Source organism: Bemisia tabaci, chromosome 7 (assembly GCF_918797505.1).
Source record: "Bemisia tabaci chromosome 7, PGI_BMITA_v3".
Classification (NCBI taxonomy): domain Eukaryota; kingdom Metazoa; phylum Arthropoda; class Insecta; order Hemiptera; family Aleyrodidae; genus Bemisia; species Bemisia tabaci.
In genome coordinates, this window is record NC_092799.1 from 10,521,028 (window position 1) to 10,541,844 (window position 20,817).

Here is a 20,817-nt window from a genome sequence, read left to right on the forward strand (position 1 = left end):
GACTGTGGCGAGTAAGTCAGCATTTCATAAGTTCTCGCGCACTTTTTTCACATCCAAAACGTTAGATCAACTTCACTGTTTTCTCGGTGTAGATTGCATGTCCCAACTCATTTCACAGTGCAGACTCCTAAAGGTTCAGTTACACGATCAAATTGAGCCATCAAACTGAAGCTCTGATCGGTGGAAAAAGACCAGCTGAGGTGAGTATGCGACCAACGAGAGGCGCAATTTGATGGCTCAATTTCATCGTGTAACTGGACCTTATAAAATAAAATCCAAAATTGCGCTCTCTGTGGGTAGGTAGCCGTGAAACTGGTCTTGACGGGCAGATTTTCGCGGAGCAGTTTGCAAGGACCGATTTTAAGCACGTGATGGACCTGTTCGGGGATCAAGAGTGACACGATTATTCCACGTGAATGGTCGGATACCTCTGGACACGGGACGAAGGGGTCACTCACAAATCGAACGTGAAGGGGAACTTATGCCTCGACGCCTTTTGAGTTCCTGGCAGGAGTCGGAGCCTCACAGTGGCGTGGCGTGAATTGCGATATATCGATTGTTATGCCATTTAAACCTATGGAAAAGGATCGATAAACAGGGTGTTCGCAGCGAACACCTTAATAATCGATTCTTCACCATAGGTTTAAATGTCATAACAATCGATACATCGCAATTCGTCGCTTGGCTGACAAAAGGGCGTAACTACAATTTGAGATGAGCCCGGGAAAGCACTGAGTTATATGGACAACAGGGCTCATCTTCGAGTGTAGTTACGCCCTTATGTCAGGAAGGCGACGAATTCACGTCACGCCACTGGAGCCTCACCTACTCGCACTATCGACTGATTCAACAATTTTATTTCAAATTTTGCTTTGACAATAAGTGTGCAAAAACTTGAGCGACCCCCTGACCGCCTCGCAGCCCAATCCATGCCAGCAGGCGCTTAGCGTATCTCAGACAATGAGTAACGTGACAGCAAAACTATGAGAACATGTCAGTAACTGGAAAGTCTCGAATTTTCAGGCGATTCGAAAACTTAGTATTCTGCTTATTTAGTCGTCCGATGCGAAGTTAATGATTTTTTGTTTAAAAGATCATGATTAAGGACATGTGCTCCGCAGGGTCGGACTGGCTCGCATCTGAGGGCGTAGACCATTCGCTGGTTAAAGGGTCGTCATGTGATATTTCCTGGTTGGGTATCCCCTACGTGGAGAGGGGTTCCGAAAATGTAGGCAGAACAGCACAGGTTTACGGTATTTTCAGGTTCGAAGCTTATTAATCGTATACAGAGTAAAAATTTCAAAATTGAACGTATTGAAGTAACCGACGGACATCTGAAATTAAAGAAAATGTAAAAAATTGAAGTAATTACATCCTGAAAATGAATCAGACAAGAACCTGAAAAAAAAAAAGAAAGAACGAGTATCAACACCGCCGAACACAGGAAAGACGTATTCTGGCCTCTTTTTTAACTTTTCTTCTAAATCTGAGCGACACCTCATTGACAGCATGTAGCAGAGTATTGAGAGCTCATGCTTCGCGTCATCGTGCCTTCAATTTTTAAGATGCAGCCCGGACGTCCATCAAGTACGAATAGTTGTATCTCTGCGCCGTCGTTAACGCGCATCCTTCCCCTCACTTTATTTCGCTTTATTTTATTGTGTTAGTTTGCGTTTATCTTATTCGTAATGGTACTTCAAGCACCACGTGCGTAACACAGCCGGAGGTAGCAGATGTGTTCGGGCCTCTTTTATAACTATTCTCCCGAATCTGAACGACACTTCATTGACAGCATATAGCAAAGAATTGAGATCTCTCGCTTCGCGTCATCGCGCCTTCAATTTTTCAGATGCAGCACGGACGTCCATCAAGTTCGAATAGTTGTATCTCTGCGTTGTCGTTAACGCGCATCCTTTCCCTCGCTTTGTTTCCATATTGTGTTTGTTTGCGTTTGTCTTATTCGTAATAGTGCTTCAAACTAGGAGCATAGAGCAGAGCATTGCGAGTTCACGACTCACGCCATCACGTCTTACATTTTTCATACTCAACTCTTTTTTAACAGTTGAATGTTCGCAGATTTCCTGCTGAAAAAAAGATTATTGAAGAATTTTTAACCAATGGAGGCGCCGGGCTCTTACTTTTGATGTCATAACAAAAAGCAAAAAAAAAAAAAAAAAAAAAAAAAAAAAAAAAAAAAAAAAAAAACTAAAAATTGTGACAAGTAGCCTCATAACCCTCAAATCTCAATTCCGTTTAAAATCTATATTAGAATTGACGGAAATCGAAGACATTTTTAAAAGCTTTTACTATGGCAACTCACCCAGATAAACCTTCATTTTTCTCGGGTACATTAATTTTCATTTTCGCACATTCCATTGCGTTCGCAGCTTTAACTGTTTCCTCTCGCCATCCTATTGGATGACGGAGGAAATAAAGGCTTTGCTAAACGGGGGAGAGACAAAATTATGCATCTAAACAACCGCAAACATAGGGTGAAACTTAATAGTGCCGCGGAAGCATAAAAGTTAATCTCGTCGTTCAGACCAACACACTCCATCGGAGTGTTGACTTTCATGCTTTATCCGCAATTTTCGTGCTAAATGGCCCTTTGCTCAGCCATCCAACTTTGTAAAGGGCGTGTTGCATTCCGTAGTATATCGAGCACAGCTAGAGAGAAAAGGATATTCAAGTGCAATACTGCCGTGCTAAAGAAAAACGTCTTAGGCCTTGTCCACACGAGCGCAGTTCGCGTAAATTATTCCTCGAACTTTGCTCAGTTCCCGGAACTTATTCCTTGAAACGAGGCATGCTGTCCACACGGGTTCGTCCGAACTGGAACCGGAACTTCAATAAAACTATACAATTATTGCAAAATAATAGATTATTATGACCGCCAAAGTAGCAAAAATAAATGTCAAGATCACATGTAAAGGACGTGAAAAACAAAAACAAGCAAATTCACATCAAAAGAAACATATTTAGAAGCTCGGAGCACGGGGGAAATTCCCGGTTTTGGAGGAATAAGTTTCAGCTCAGCAAAAAACTTGTTCCGGGAACAAGTTCCTCGAACTGAGTTCCGCGAACCGCGTTCGTGTGGACAAGGCCCTATGAACCTTCAGGAGTTGCAAAATTGCCTTTGATAAAACACGAATTTCCTAGTAAACTTATGAGTATTTTCCCTCCAATTTTTCAGATAATTTTGTTCGCAAAGGCACCTAAAGTTGCTGAAAATTTCAAAGAAAAATATTCGTAACTTTCCTTGAAACTAAACATTTTTTTCGAGGAAATTTGGCAAATCTCGAATGTTCATACGACGTTCTTCCTTAGCACGGTAGAATACAGAGCAATTTTTACCCGCGCCGCGTTCACCTAAACTTCTGTTTTAGGATTTCACTGGGCTTTCAAAACAAAAAGTCTAGGTGTCTAGGACTCTTATTGTTCATAGGTGGCACTGAATGTCGAACCAATGACACGCAAACGCTGGACCTTATGCAGGCGGATAACCTTAAATTTGTCTTTTAAAAATATGGCCAATGGAACGACGCGATTATAGGCCAGTAAACGGATTTAAACGGAATTAGCCTAGGCATAACTCCCATCTCATTTTGCCGAGTTTCCTCTCATGCTTTATGTTTTTAGAAGAAAACTACACAATCGAACGTCTTTGAACTTTAATTAATTTACCCTAAATTCGTTGTTTCTCTCACGAAAGAACGTATCTACATTTCAATGTTGCCAGAATTTTCCGCGCAAATTGTATTTTTACCAGAAGAATTTTGAACATTTCTGATTGGAATATTCACCAATTTTTCATCTGACCTCATGCAAATATTAAGCGAATCTTCGACGAAAATTGTGTTGCTTGATTCTCGTAAAAACGCCGTATGAACATTCAGGCGTTGCCAAAATTTCATTTCTAAAACACGAATTTCCTGGCAAACTCATAAGAAATTTTCTTCCAGTTTTTCAGATAATGTTGTTTTCAAGTTCCTGAAAATGTCAAGGAAAAATATTCATGACTTTCCTCAAAAACAAACATTTTATTGAAGGAAATTTGGCAACTTTCGAATGTTCATATGGCGTTCTTCCTTAGCACGGCAGTTTTGGGGGGCCTGCATTACAGACTGCACGTTCGCATGGGCCAAAAATCGTAAATCCGGCCCTGAGCACAACGACCAAATATTTTGAGAGTGCACAAAATTCAGGGGCGATCCCTCATCGAGTGCGGAACAACCCTTATGACTTGGCTGGTCGCATGTGCAGCAAATGGGCGGAGGCCGATTTTAAATATCGAGCATAAATCTCCCCCATATTAATATCCTCACATGCGCCCCCAAAGGACATAATTATTTATGGGGCGCAAGAAGCGCTCGCCCCACAGAAACCGAGCTCTTGGCTGGAATGTTCATCACCGCCCTTTGTAACTACCCGCGGCTAAAAGCCCAGTCTCAGCTGTCGATTCGTGCTAGAGATATGCTATTTTATGGTCTACCAACCGTGGAAATCGACGAATTATTCCTTTAAATTCGGCAACTATGGCCCAATTTAATTACTCACGCCGACGCTAAGTCTTATCATTATCGGCACAGACCCTTCTCCTCTTACCTCCGTAGCCACCATGCACCAGGCCGAAAGTTCAAGATTAATAGTTAGGGATATGTACAAGAGGAATATTGCCCTTTCTCCCACTCCATTGAAAAAAATCGAAATATCCTACAGCTTGATAAAACAAGATGACTTAACACCAAAACATTCATACAACAGCAGACACCATAATATAACTAATATTAATATAAGACTTGTGAAGACTATTTTGTTAGTATTCTGCCCCGTCAATTTTTTACGCTTCACCAACATTGAGTCACCAAAGAAAGCAATCAGATATGGGCTGATTAGGGAAAGTATGTTGATCAATTTTCAAGAATTCATATTCAACCCACCTTGTGTGACTGATAAGCGTGTAATAATATGTTCGTGGAGCGTACTCCTTTTCCCGTCCCTGGCTCGGGCGACGGTAAAGTCGCCGCAAAACTATATGACTTCGCGCAATTAATTATTCTTGACTCTGTTCGATTTTAATGATAATTAAAGGGCATTTATTTCAACAATTCAGAAACTCGGACGATATTAAATTTTTCACTGATTTAAAAAAAAAAAAACGGATTAAAACGAACTAAAATATTCATCAAAACCAAAAATTATTTCATTCTAAAAGTGAAGTATACCTCATATCGTAATTTTTGAGGGGAAAAATAAAACTAACACAGATAGGAGGTAAAAATAGGGCCGCGAAGCGGCCCATTGATGGCGCGGAGCGCCTTCAGGGGGTTGGACCGCGTAGCGGTCAGGGGGCATAACCCCCTAGTATTTGACTATTTGTCTAGGCATTTGACAAAATGCCTAATTTTACTATTTGCCTGCGACATATCGATTGCAGTGTTTGAAAATTTCTTTCCTCCCCCCCCCCTCCCCTTGGCACCAAGTTTTACGAAAATCCGACGAGCAGGAACCGAGATAGCGTTTTAGGCCAAGCCCGCCACCTTGGTTTTTCGAATTTTCGAACTTGGACTAAAAATTCGAATTTAATCGATGGAATGGGAGCCGATGTATCAATTTAGGCTACGTCCGCCGTCTTAAATTTTCAACTTCAGAAAATTCAACTTGAAACACATCATACCAAAAATTTAAGCTCAGATTCGGCTTCCTCGTGAAAAATCGATGCTATTTCATGTATCATAAGTTACCATAGCATAAAGAAAAGAGGGTAATCGTAGGCGTAAAGATTCTATCAAAGCCGGCCGGTATGCGGAAGTAGGCACAGAATTCAAACGTTTGAGCCACGCCGCCAGGCGCCGGCGTCAAGCATTTGGTTCGTCCGTTTCCGAGAAAACAAACTTCTTCTTACTCATCAGCTGACCCACTCCGAATCACCCATGTTGCCACGTCGGACTAATATGTTAGAATCTACACGCCTACGTTAATCTCTTTCCTTCATGATATGGTGACATATGATACATGAAATTGCATCGATTTTTCACGAGGAAGCCGAATCTGAGCTTAGATTTCGGATATTATGCGTTTTAAGTCAAATTTTTTTTCACCTATTTTAAATCACTTAGGAAAATTTGCGGAAACTCATTAGAGTAACAGTGTGTTGTGTATTCTTTTACAAACATTAATCAAAAATAAAACATTGACGGTATTTGAATCCATTAATCTCCGAGATAACTTTAACACGGTTATTCTACGACTTTTTACGAATGTTGTTTTCTTCCGCATTGGTTGTCGGCAGCGTTGCGGCCAAAGGCCCCTGATATTAATAATAGTTTTCAAAATCAATTTTTTTCTACCTTCAAAATTCCAAGGAAATGGCAGAAATTTATCAATTGTTACTAATGTCTTAAAAATGTTTCTTGTCAGTTGTATGCTGTCGTTAAGCTAAACATCCCAGGTTTACGAGTGATCAATGAGTTTCATCCGAACAAAAATGTAGTATTTGAGAGAATTTTAAAACGTTCCGATGACTTCATTTCCGGATGCAAAAAGCCAATTCTCTAACGGTAGCGTTGAGTGGGCAGCGTGTGCTAATTTTTTAAATTCTTTCTTGAAATGAATTCCACTCCCACCATTCCAGATATTGTACAAAAAAAATACCAATGACAAGGATTTAACGGGTTCAAAGACTGTTGCCTGCCAAAATAACTCCTCCATGGACGACGACTTGTGTGATTTCGACCATTTCTCTTCGGCGCTACAATCCAGCATCATCACCAATTTCGACGAGGCATGTCGCATTCCTGATGAACGATCGTGATTTTTCATTCCTTCATCTCAAAAACCACAATCTTTTTGTATGAAAAGAACTCAGATAATAACATAATCAAAAGATAAAGTTAACGTGTTAATCGAATCCCTCCATGAAAATCTCGCCCCTTTGATTTGCATTTACTTAGATTTGTTTTGTCATATTTTAACTTATTACTGTAAATATGATTTTTTTTAAAACAAAATTGATTATCTATTAAAGCATAGCTACACAATGCCTTGACATTTTTCAATCTTGTTTTTCCGCTCTTGAATATCATAGCACCTCGCGAATGCGTACAAAGGAATTCGGTTGGGTTTGGTTCGTGTAGGCAACTAAACTAACTGCCTGACGATGCGGAGAGTGTCATCCAGATTTGAAGGCGCTTCAAGCCGAGGTCGTGCTTTAGAAGTTCTTTGCCCATGATGCCTTAATTATGTCTATACGAATTATTGAAAAACACGCATGCTACTTACAAATTTCTGACGATTGCTAACTACTTGACACATACGGACGAGCCATTGCATTGCGCCCTCAAAATTCATTTAATCTACAGTTTCTAAAAATATCCCGAGGGAAACATTTTTGCGCTCATAGTGCAGAATTCCATGCAGAAATGCTTTCATCTGGTAAATTTTTAGTCTAAAACGTCGAACTTGTCAATTATTTTTGATCATTGTGTTGTAGTTCGAAGTCTGCATGCTTCTTAAATAAGGCTACGCGTTGCAGTCAAGATTTAGGTAGTTTCATTCAAGAGGGTGAGTCTTCAAGTGAACCATCTGCTCCGTTTTACGCTATTCGTTTAAAACAAAAAACTCGAGAACCAAAGTACAAAGTATGTATGTAGTATGTATGTGTGTAGTATGTATTTAAGTGTACAAATTGCAAAATATTACGAATCAAATTAAATTTACCTCGTGTGCAGAAGTCTTGCTCATTACTTTATAGGTGATCGACATCAAGAAGTACACTCTTCCAATTGGACCGAGTTTAACAGGAAAGAACCAAGCCACATCAGCCATTGCCAAATTTAAATGAGCAATTTGATTTTTTACGAAAGAACGTTTGTGCGGATTCCTTTGAAAATTTGAAAGAATTTGCCTCGTAGTTTGCAAAAAATTTACTGAAATTTGCACGAAAATCCGCACAACCGTTTTCATGTAAAAAATTAAATTGCCCAATTAACTTTGGCAATTGCTGATGTGGCTTGGTTCCTTTCTGTTCAATGCGGTCCAATTGACGCTTTTAAAAATCTAAATGCAACTGCTAATCCATACTTCACTCTGTCTGCAACTTTTGCTGTTGACGTGATTTGACCAAGTCCCCTCTGCCCTACCGATAAGAACTCTTGACAAGGAATCAAACCTATTCTATGCATTTGGGTCCTCGAACTTTAACAGATTAGTTATTGGATTATGTGCACTTTTAAGCATTATCAAACCTCCCTCACGCACCTATGAGGAAATGGACGAGGAAAAATAAGAGAGAGATTATCTTGCTCGCCAAGTGCACCTCACTCGTAATACCATTTTCAATGAATATAAAATATTAGAAGCTATTCATTTTAGATAGTTTGAGTTTTTTTTCGTTCTCAACATTACAGTCATTTCTGATCGTATATAATAGTTATCATAGTGCACTGTTATACTGCAGCGTATTTTTTAAGTAGCCAATCCATCATGCGATACAACAAGGGACAAAAATGGTGTGCTGCTCTGGTCATTGGAATGGTGTCTATTATGTGCTTCTCTGCAGGATTCTATTTACTTAAACCTAGTTCAACAGCAGAACCTTCTCTGCAGTTTATTAGTATTGTAAGTAAATATTTTTTCCACGCATTTTTGTAACCCCGATTTAACATTACGTGGTGTGAATAATCGGTAATATTCATTAAAAGTATTACAATTTGAGTGAGTCATCATTAAGAAAGAAGAGGAAAATTGTAAGAGAAAAATTGAGTGAAACTATAAAATAATCATCGAGTTATAGTTAAAGAGGAATAAAATATTTTAGTTCCACTACTCAGGCCTTGTCTCCATGGGACATTCCATTTGATTTGTCCCAAGTGCGAATCATAGGAATGAAACTTCTGGGCTTTTGCCCCGTTAGACAAAACAGCAAAATTTCTTATACTTCTCTCTCAGTTGCTCTTAGAACCACCCGCGGACTCTGTTTGACACTGTGATTAGTATCGACTGACTCAATATTCCTCCCAATTTCGCAAGTGAGATTTTTCCCTGGGGCAAATCCCATGGAGCGTCTTGTGGAGAGAAGGCCCTATGAAACTACCATGCACAATATTCAGATGATTGAGTTGCTCATAATCATAGAATAGGTACGATGAAAACATCGAAACGGACGAATTTAAAATGCATGCACAACATCCTTCGTAAGTATGTAATAGTCGCTCTTACAGCGCACTCACGCGCTCTGCGACACCTAGCCGCAACAGTAATCTTTCATTGTAGAAATCTTCCGGAAGCTGGCATCCCTCCATCTCTTTTTGGATGCCTCCTATTCATCTTTAGCTGAACGCCCTTCCCGACACCTCCTTGGAGAAAACCACTCCAAAACCTTTCCTGGCAACCTACGGTGGCGCGGCGTGCTTTGCGATATATCGATTGTTATGCCTTTTAACCCTATGGAAAAGGATCGATAAATAAGATGTTCGCAGCGAACACCTTAATAATCGATTCTTTACCATAGGTTTAAATGGCAAAACAATCGATACATCGCAATTCACGCCGCGCCACTGGCAACCTAGTGTCCTGTGTCAGCCATCCTGTGCACATGCCATACCATGCCAACGGCGTGGTGATGATATCGCATAGAGTATATAGAGTCGTAATATGAATGGGAGAGCTGGCGCCGTGTTCTGGTCGACGAGCTCCGAGCCCGGTGTGCGCCGAGCTTCGGTCACTTTTTCGATACATGTTCGATCTAAAATGGCGGTGTGGGATTCGTAGTAATATCTATCTTCTTTGTTTACATCGGATGGCCGCTCCCCCGTGTATCGAAAACAATCGATTATGTGTCGAAAAAGTGACCCGGCGTCACTCAGGAGTCACGGAATTCGGGACCTCGAAAATGCATAAAAGTGGCGCCAACACTCCCACTTACATTACGACTCTATTTACTCTATGTGATATCGTGCACGATTGGACCGCGTTAAGCAGAAAGGAACCAAGCTACATCAGCAATTGCTAAATTTAACTGGGCAATTTCATTTTTTACATTAAAACGGTTGTGCGGATTTTTGTGCAAATTTCGGTGAACTTTCTACATGGTATGAAGCATATTCTCTCAAATTTTCAAAGGAATCCACACAAACGTTCTCTCGTAAAAAATTAAATTGTCCTGTTAAAATTGGCAATGGCTTATGTCGATTGGCTCTTTTCTGCTAAACGCGGTTCATATTTCCCTGCGTTTTCTCTGACAGTTAGTGAAATACAGAATTCAAGCTAAGCAATCCTTTGTTTTTCTTAATCAAGGAGATTTTTCAAGGATTAAGAATGTAGTAGACAGTTTTTAAAATTAGATCTGCGTTTGAAATCCAGCAAAACTTAATATCAAAAAGGTGCCAAGAAAATTAACGATGTCATTGCGCACTTTTCAAAACTCGCTTTTTAATATAGAGCCTCTAATCTCAAATTATTTTACCTCTAGATGCCTAAAATAGATTAAAAATGAAGCAACTATTGATTATTACAATTCTTACTTTTTACTGATTCAACGCTTAGATTTTTCGACATGGAGAAAGAGCCCCCGTCGTATGGTTACCCGAAGGGATGCACAGTGACCTCTCTCTCTGGCCAGAGGGACTGGGATCTCTTTTGCAGGTGAGACATCGAAAACAACAATTTTTATTTAATTTTTTTAAGGAATGTAACGTCCATACGCCCGAAGGTCCAGCTACACGATCAAATTGAGCCATCAAATTGGGCCTCCCATTGGTAGCATCCTCATCTCAGGTCTTTTTCCACCAATCAGAGCTTCAGTTTGATGGCTCAATTTGATCGTGTAACTGAACCTCTGGAATCGACAACTGAGTTATCAAAATCATGTCTTCACTCACGCCGTTCTCAGCGGATTCAGCCGATCATGCACCGATAGGTGGGTTTCGCGGACAAGATGTGGACCAAAAAGTCAAGCCGATACCTCGTTGGAAACATCAGTGGGACTATAAAATTTTTGGGGAAACAGGAAGGGTACCTCATCAAAGAGGGTCTAGTGGACGTTCTCGGCTCCAAAAAGAGGATCCGGGGGGCCTCCCTGCACTGGAAAAAAAACACATTGGATGTAGAGTCCAGATTCTTAAAAACATCGACAAGAAAAAAAACTCTTGATTCAATCAGATTTAAGTTTAAATCAAGAACCAAGCCTCTTAATTTGAGCGGATTTCCTTTTGATTTAAGCTTGAATCTGATTGAATCAAGAGTCCTTTTTCTTGTCAATGTTTTCAAGAGTCTGGACTCTAGATCTAATGTGTTTTTTTCCAGTGTGGGATGATATTGAAACATTGAATCGTCTCAGAGGGGCAATTTTAAGCTGTTCTTACCAAGACATTGATCACACAGTTACAAAAATACTAGTTCCGCTCACCCATGTTTAGAAAAATGATTTTCGCCTTTTCATCACGTCGCACAGTGGATCGCGTCAATAGGGAAGGTCGGACAAAATTTGGAAACTTTGAAAGCTTATAACTCCGTTTATACAAAATTTTGAGGATCTAAAAGTGGCTCCATTGGTTTCCTCGTAAAATTTTCTTTCGTTAGCACACCTGCAAATTTAAAATGTGACGAAATAAACATAAAAATTTGCAGTTGTAGTCGAAAATTTCATGACCGACCTCTTTAATTGACTCGATCCACTGTGCGTCGGTCGTTACGAGCAGCGTCATGATTGTTCTGACGTGTGTGCTCAGAATCGTTATTACAAATTCATTTTGAAAAAAAATCCTAATTATTGGAACTTGCTGTGTTAAACTATTATGGACTTTTTAATTACATTATTTTACTTCCATTCTTCGTCGTGTGGATATTTAGAAGTTCAGCTTCGTTCAGAAATTAGCCAATAAGCCATTTTTTTGACGGGGAAAGAAAATTCTGAAAATTATTGTTAGTGGCAGCGGAATAATCTCCACCCATATCCAGGAAAATCAATTTCTGCTCACAATGGATCACTAGACAAGGTAGGAATTTAAGCGATCTGATACATGTTTCTTAACCAAAATTTCACGTAGAACACGATTCACACAACGAAAATGACTGAAACCAACTCCTAATGAAGATATTTAAGTTTTTATTTTACATTGGTTACGATGAATTTGAACTGCCCGCTGACAAGAAACTCAAAGCTCTACGTAAGTCAAATCGCGCACTACAACGGTTTCAGCAAGCTTCTCAATCGAGCAATGTTCATTTCCCACCATGTGCGTGTTGTTCAAAGTATTGACAATTTGCTATAGCTGAGCCAAAGCGTCAAGATTGAGGTTGCCAGATTTTTATATCGCAGAAACTGTCATGATAACGTTCAGCGCGCAATGTGAATCACGTGGAGCATTGAGTTTTCATGGGCGGGTGGTTTGAATTCACGCATCAAGAATCATTAAATATCCTTGTAAGGAGTTGATTGCGGTAATTTTCGTTTGCGCATCGTGTTCAACGTGAAATTTTAGTTACGAAACATATATCAGAATGCTGAAATTCGTACCTTGTCTAGTGGTCCATTGTGAATAATTTGATTAGGAGCAATCATCTTCTGTTTCGGTGTAGATTGGCAAAGTGAATATGTTCAAATTGGGGCGTTTTTTGCGGCGGCGTTACGATGGGTTCCTTTCTGTGAACTACTCGCCGGCTGAACTTAAGGTCATATCAAGTGATGTTGATCGGTGTATAATGAGCGCGCAACTTGTATTGGCTGGGCTATATCCTCCGGTAGGAATCCAAAAATGGAACGCCGATCTCCTATGGCAACCAGTTCCTGTTCATTCCTTACCTCGTGAATGTGATGACGTAAGTAGATGCATTAACATTGTAGCGTTACTGGGAATTGACATATTTGACACGAAAACTACTCCTCATTAAAGTGAGTATGGATTCCGGTATTCTGGACGTGATGAGCAGCCGAACGCTTTAAGGGTGAGCAATGAGCAATTGAGCATCCCTGGTAGCAGAACAAATTTTTGTTTTTCTAAAAAAAAGTATAAAAAAAACATATCTGTTATCTAAATGATCGTTTTATATAAAAAACGTGTAACGCTTATATAAAAAAAAATCAAAGGTCAGACCTGACCGTAATATATGAAAAATGATAAAAGCTAGATAAGGTAATTTTTTTTATACACACATTTTTTATTTTTTTATATAATGCATGCATACGAAAAAGTGACAAGTGAACATTTTTACGTAAAGATTATGTAAAAAAATAGGTCATCATTTTCGTGAGCTTTTCGCGAATTAGAGGAATTTTTGGTATGTTCGCGAAAAGCTCACGAAAATTATAACACTTTTTTTATAATGGTTACATAAAAATGTTCACTTTTAACACTTTTGTATGCATGCATTATATAAAAAAACTTAACTTTCTTACATAATATTTATCTTTTCCTCCTGTGGTTCTGCTACTAGGGATGTAGTCCCATGTCATGGACGCAGTGTTACATGAGCATTGTGAAAAAGATCGGTTCATCATTTTGGGGCGTGCTTTTTGCCTAAATTCTCGTAATACTCTCTTCTAAACATCTCGAATCATCAGGGCTGTTCATGTTCAGTGCTCAACATTTTTAAGGTTCTGCGGAAATCAGTGTTTCGTTAATCATTATTCCAAACGCTTAATCTTGCAGATCATTGCCGTGAAAAAACATTGCCCGTTATTGTCACGAGAGAGGAAGCAATGGATTGACAGAGCCTCTGAAGATGCACAGAAGAATGGGGAGTATCTTGCGTTCCTTTCACAAAAAACTGGCATCACATTAACCAATCTCATTCAGTTAATGCGCTTGAGTGATTATATGAGCGGTGTGGTACGTAGAATGCTTTGAAAATTAATTTATTAGATTTGAAAAAAAAATCACTGGATATGAGGGGTTTGGGGGACAAGGTGTTAAGTGGAGTTTTTGCTGTTTCATAAAAAAAATGTTTAAAGTTTCAAAATACGCAGAGCCTAATTGGGGTCGGGGGGGGGGGGGGGGGTTCACTCGCTTTTGGGTGCTCAAAAATTGTATTTTATTTGTGAATTTTTCAAGGATTATATGTTAAGACTAGTTTTAGTTGATACTATTATTTGCCCTTTTTCAAAAATTACTTTTGATGAGTGGCCATTAATCCCTTCATCCCATAGAGGGTAGGGGGCCAGGGCAACTTTCAAATTCCGAAGCATAACCTAACCTAATCTAACCGAAGTTTCCCAACTGCCCGTTAAAGCTGAGGAAGCTGAGAGAGAATTAAGTTTATTTTGACCCTTCCTCTTTGCTCAGATTTTTGTATTTGTTTGACATTTTTCTCGACTGAACAGCGAGGAAAGTAAGATTTTCTGCAACAATCTTCATTGGCAGCGCATTGTCACCTCTCACCATTCCATAAATAGTTCTAGCCTACATAAGAAATTATAATTTTTGAACGTTTCTCTGAAAGAATCCCGTTGAAGGAATTTTTTTTTTTGCTTCGACATAACTTTGTAATTTCTCATGCAATTAGAAGGCCCTTGGATTGCCGCGACCAGACTGGTATGATGAAAGGATATTCAAGTGGATTAGGACAGAGTACTTTTTCAGCTTTACAAAAACGGACAACAGAGTCAAACTTGAATCAGGTACTGTTTTTTTCAAAAACAATTTATGCCCCTTGACAATATTCACTTATGTCACGCAGAGACAATATGTTTTGAAGACTCCGTACTGCAATCTTCCCCACTGTCGAAATTCAACTCTCATGTCCACCTGGCGAGGCGTGAATGGTCGATTATCGATATTTCCTCCATTTGAAGCTGTGGTCCAGAATCGATTATTAAGGTGTTCGTTGCGAACAGCCTGTTTATCGATCCTATTCCATAGGTTTAAATGGTACAATCGATGTATACCAAAGCACGCCACGCCACTGGTGATGACCGTTGACCAAAGATTTGAGCAACTGCTGAAGCAATCTTAACCTAAGCAGCAGAAACTCGTCCAACAAAATTCGCAAACCGACATTTATTCGTCTAATTTACATCATTTGCCGTCAGAAAAACTCTAAAATTAAAAAAAAATAATTATTCCGAATTGTTGGGCGTTTTTTGAAACAATAAATTCAAGCCTAGTTCATTAGCAAAGAAGGCGAGGTGGGTCATATTTTACCACTCATTTTCAATTCCCTCCCTATTTTTACCGCATGTAATTTTTGTTTAAAAAATTTAAATGCCAATTTCAAAAGCATCTTTTCATACACATATCGACGGTGCAAGTCGGCAATCACATAACTCGTTTGCGGTGTCTGAAAATCTCCGCAACTATGTTATTTTTTTAAAGGAGAACAAATGGACATGATTCCTTGAAGTTTTTGCAGAATTTTCCTCGCACATAGAAGAAAAATCACGGCAGTTTTAAAGAATTACCGTTGAGTAGTTTTCCGTTTAAAAAATAAAGTATGACAGGAAGTCTGCGACGTCGCAAACCGAGTTATGTGATTGCCGACTTTCACCGTCGATATGTCCTCCCAGCTTTAAGGTGATTCGATGGACGCCATATTTTGTGTCAGAACGGCATGCGATATATCGCATCAATTGGTTCCGTTTTTTCAGCTACTTGTCATTTTTCTCCAATTTTGAGATCGCAATTCTGTTGTCAGGAGACTAAAGCACTCACTTACCAATTCTAACAAAGAAGTTCAACGTAATAAAGGCGTGGTTTTTTTAGAGAGAAAATATCGCATTCGATACTGTTATTGAAACTGCACTCGAATGCGATGTTTTCTCTCTGAAAAAACCACACCTTTATTACGTTGAATTTCTTTGTTAAAATTGGTAAGTGAGTGCTTTAGTCTCCTAACAACAGAATTGCGATCTCAAGATTGGAGAAAAATGACGAGTAGCTGAAAAAATGGAACCAATTGATGCGATATATCGCATGCCGTTCTGACACAAAATATGGCGTCCATCGAATCACCTTAAGAGTTTAGTTTCTTCTCTCATTTTACAACAAACATTTTTTTTCTCTTTTTACTCGTTTGAATTATTAAAATTGTAAACCTTCCCTTTTGAGAATATTCGCCTTTAATGACCCTCCGCATTCAAACTCAATACTTTTTTTTTAAAACCAATTTCAAATGGCCTATCGGTTAATCCCACCCTCATCACCCCAGCCCTAGGTGACCATTGCTGGAGACCATCCGACTCAGGTCACCTGGCCGGGAATCGAACCCGGGACCTCTTGCTCATAGGGCCAGCGCTACAACCACTACACCACAGGAGGCCGACTGAATACTAAAACAGACTACTTTAAAAAATCAGTGCGCTGTTCGTCCTTTAAATGTTCCGCACATAAAATACGTCTAATAATTCAATTTTCTTGTTTCCTATTAATTATTACAGGAGTTTTGATAAACGAAATCGTGACAAATATGAAGAGAAAAATTGATTCAGCGACGGATTTTTCAAGACGGTTACAATTATACGCGGCGCACGATCTTAATTTGATACACCTCTGGCGAGGACTAAATGTGAGCCAAGAAATCACAGATTTGCCTTCACATGGAGCGGCACTGCTAATTGAGCTGCACAAAATCAATGGCAAATATCTAGTAAAGGTAGGTAGTTGATAAATTTGTAAATCCTATTTTCAAGAATTATGTACTTCTCGCGTACATCGGGATGGCTTCTGCATACAGGGCCGGATTAAGGGGGTGGCCACATGGGCCGCGGCCGATGGCGGCAAATCTAGGGGGCAGCAAGTTTTGCAATTTTTTTAAATGTAGGTATAAAAAAAAATCGGATTTAGAAAAAAAAATTACAAACGAGAAAAGGCTACAAAATCTCTCATTTCCTGAGAGTATAGTAATTTCTAATTTTGTCGTCTTTCAGTGATACAAGAGACAGCACCTTTAATTAGTCGAGTTAAGGGAGAAACCAAACGCATAATTTGGCCTGGAACGGCGCGACTTAGGGAGAAATGATGACGAGGACTTGAGATGAAAAGGAGAAGCCCTCGGCGCGGCAATCAGCATGTAACACATATCAGCGCCTACAAGACTGCACGAATACTTCACGCATTGCATCAAACACGGTGCGGTTATTGTGGTCAGCGTGAAACGGATAACTCCTACAAGAATGCATGAATACTTCACGCATTGCGCCAATTAAGTGCGGTCAGCGTGAAACGCATAGCGCCTACAAGACTGCGTGAATACTTCACGCATTGCGCCAAACACGGTGCGGTCGGCGCGGCGCGGCGGAAGTTAAACTCATTAAACAAAATTTTGTGTTTGCTCTTTCATAATTTTTTTGTTTATTTCTTATGAATGGAAGGCCTTGTCCATTAGAGATAGGTTTCCGAAACTTGACTTTCGCGCAAAGTTCCGTGACCTTTTGCTAGTAGTGCTGACAGGGCTTTCTCAAAAAAATGTGTTCAACACGAGTAAACGCGTCTTATGCACCCCTCCCCCGCTAGCACGTTCACTTGATGGTTTTGATGTTTCAACACGAATAAGAAGGGGGCGGCAAAATACAGGCGGCCCATGGGCGGCAAGTAGGAAAATCCGGCCCTGTCTGCATAGCTATGTGATTACTTTAGTGCTCAAATATTTGTGTATTGCATATTTTTACTCATTAAATTTATGAATTAATTATAAACAATACATTTGGATAACTTAGTTCATCGTTTTCCTCACAAAAGAACGTAAGTATATTTCAATGTTGCCAAATTATCTCGCGCAAATTGCTTTTTTATCAGAGTCATAGGAACTTCTGGCTGATGATTACCCTTATATTCTTTTGATCTCGAACAAAAATTAGGAAGATTCTCAATAAAAATTGCGCAGGTTTTTTCATGTGAAATATTGGATTGTTTCGTTCAGTTTTGCAACCTTGGAATGGAGTTACGTCCCTTCGTCCGGAAGACGACCAGTTTCCTGATATCTATATCCGCGGTAAACTTGCTCACACCAATAATCAATAAATTAGTTGCATAATTAAGTTTACGTGCCGGGATGTTTCACAATTCCCTCACAGCTTATTTTTGTATGGATGAAAAGCTGAGCGTTTCCTGAGGAAAGACACTTCTCTTTTTAAAACCGACTGAAATCAAGAAAATTAAACAGCAAATTCAAGGTGTTTTATTCGAAAAAAAAATTAGCAGCCGTGAAAATGTTAAAACTTTACACTGGTTTCGTACCTTAAAGCAAATAGTCGATTCTCGCGCGGTAACGTTGAGTGAGTAGCATGTGCTAATTTCTTTTGTTTCTTTCTTGAAATGAACTGGACTGCATTTTGCAATTTGGACCTATAAATTCTGGCTCGTCTGAAAAAACATTTATGTGCATAGGGAAACTAATGGAAAATACGTTGTTTTTAAACCAGGCCAGAATTTATAGTTCCAAATTGCAAAATGTAGTCCAATTTTACTCTCATCAATTACAGATATTGTATAAAAACAACGCCGATGACGAGGATTTAACGGTTTTAAAGACTGTTGCCTGCCAAAATAACTCCTCAATGGACGATGACCTGTGCGATTTCGACCATTTCTCTTCGGCGCTACAATCCAACATCATCACCAATTTCGACGAGGCGTGTCGTATTCCTGATGAGTTATCGTGATGTTTATATCCCCATCTCAAAAGATCTCAATCATTTCAAATGGAAAGAAAACGAGCAATAGCATAATAATTGGAGAAACAAGTTTTAACATGTTTAACGAATTCCTCTATGAAATTCTCGCCTTCTTCGACTTATATTTTCTGTTAATTTAATTTGTTGATGTAAATATAGCTAAAGAACTTTTTTTTAGATGCTAAGTTTATAAATCGATTATTTATTAATACTTTAATGCTTTGAAACTTCTCGATTTCCTTTTTCCTCTTGAATACCAAGTACCAGCTAGCACATTCTCGAGTGTAGTGAAATCAGTCACCCTCGTTGGATTTTGTTCGGATAGGCAACTAAACTAACTGCCTGACAAAGCGGACAGTATCACCCAGTTTTGAAGGCGCTCAAAACCGGGCTCGCGCTTCAGAAGTTCTTAGCCGACGAAATCTTTAGTGAGCCGATGGAGATTATTGCATTTATTCAACACGCATGCTGCTCACAGACTGCCACGATTGTTAACTGCCTGACATATCGATGGTGAAACTCCAAAAATGTGTTACTCGGTTTGCGGCGTTCAAGACTTTATGTCATACTACATTTTCTACACGGAAAACGACTCGACGTCATTCCTTGAAAACTTCGGCAGGCAGTCAGCAATCGCCGGCAACTTGCAAACTCCGTACTTGTCAATTCGTCAGATTTTAATTACGATAACATCGATATAGTAAAGGTTTCTTTAGCGGAGAAATTCAAGGCACGACCTCAGCTTGGAACGCCTTCAAATCCAGCGATACTCTCCGCTTTGCCAAGGAGTTAGTTTAGTTGCTTAACCGAACCTAACACAGATTATTGATGACATTTCACGAACTCGCGAGTGTGCTAGCTGGCACCACGTATCCAAGAAGAAGGGGCTAACCGCTAACGTATGTTTGAATTCGAAGCATAATAATCCCTACTTCCAATCTCGTTTTTTCACTTTAAAACGATTTAATTTGTTGATAAACACGAATAGATTGCAATTTGCCGGCGATTGCTAATTGCCTGCAACATATATACCTGAGAATGTTTGTGAAGAAATTAATGAGAAAAAAAATTACTGACTGAACAATCACAATTACTGCCTGTGCAAATGTTAATTAAACAATACTAAAGCACTTTATCGATGGTGGAAGTGCAGAAGTGCGAATCTCGGAAAACACAATTTTCCAGGAGAGTAAAAAAACTGTATGCATTCCTCTTTATTGTCGGTAGAAGGGTAATAATTCTTGAGGATAGCAAGAATAAGATGTTTTTTCAAACCCCATCAGCAGTTTCAATAATTTCCCGAACTGTTAGAAAATACAGCAGCAATGCCGAGATTCGCGTTTTTGGCACAAAGAATCGACACCTTATCAGAAGATACGCATTTTTGCAATTAGTGTTTTAAACTTGTTGGTGAATTTGGATCATTTAAAGACTAAAAAAGGGTTTCACACTTAAAATTCCTTATCAGATAAGATTTAGTTGTTCATCGATGCTCCATCCATTCATGCTTTACGCTTTCCTAATGGACCATAGTGGACAAAGTACCTTTTCTTCAATTTTGATTATTCATAGTTAATCAAAGAAAGCTCATTTTATCCGTGCGAAACTTTTTAAATTCACAACCGCTTTTGAGTAAGTTGCGATCTTGTAAACGGCGACTCTTTCAGTTTCGCTTCAGAATACGATGACCGAACCAAGGGACTTAAACTACACAATCTGATCCAGCTGCCTGCGCTCTGTTCTTTGAAATAAGACGTAGAGACCAAGAACAATCTTATTATTTTTTCAAAATAATATTCCTTGGCATTTTTCGAATATGCGACTCGATTTTAAACCCAAAATTATAAACTTTTTGGTCAACATCATTGTACAAGCTCACTCACAAAGGATACATAAGAGCGCCTTCAATCAATGCGTAAACTTAATGCAAAATTCTGATATCACTATTCGTGCGTCACGGCAGTCATTTTGCATAGCCGGCCGTTTGAAGGCGAATCATTGACTACAGGCATAACGGGGTACAAATTACAGCAATGTCATTCGGTATTCTTAGGGAGTAAAAACTCCGGAGGTGACCCACCTGCATCTCAACCCTCAAGGTGCCCCCCCCCCCCCTGACATCCAAAAGGCCTTACCCCCCGGAGGCCGCCCACCTGGCCCCTAAGGAACGAATGCCGGGGGCCGCCCATCTGGCCCCTAAGGTTCCAAAG

The 20,817-nt window shown here is 39.5% G+C and overlaps 2 protein-coding genes across 5 annotated transcripts in view; both read left to right on the plus strand.

Annotated features, from left to right (window-relative positions):
- The window catches only part of Marcal1 (SWI/SNF-related matrix-associated actin-dependent regulator of chromatin subfamily A-like protein 1), a 198,724-nt gene that overhangs the window by 97,062 nt on the left and 80,845 nt on the right, over positions 1–20,817 (plus strand). The gene's annotated exons all lie outside the window — the stretch shown is intronic.
- LOC109035371 (testicular acid phosphatase homolog) lies at positions 8,226–18,784 on the plus strand. Of its 4 annotated transcripts, none has more exons than XM_019048976.2 (7): positions 8,231–8,619; positions 10,546–10,644; positions 12,580–12,819; positions 13,650–13,829; positions 14,506–14,617; positions 16,373–16,587; positions 18,416–18,784. In XM_019048976.2, exons 1-7 carry the CDS (start codon positions 8,485–8,487, stop codon positions 18,593–18,595), a joined length of 1,161 nt encoding a protein of 386 aa, XP_018904521.2. In that variant the 5' UTR covers positions 8,231–8,484; the 3' UTR covers positions 18,596–18,784. The 4 variants fall into 4 exon arrangements, with proteins under 4 accessions (XP_072158498.1, XP_018904522.2, XP_018904521.2 ...); XM_019048975.2 differs by having other exon boundaries at positions 8,236–8,619; positions 14,503–14,617; XM_072302397.1 differs by lacking the exon at positions 12,580–12,819 and having other exon boundaries at positions 8,226–8,619; positions 14,503–14,617.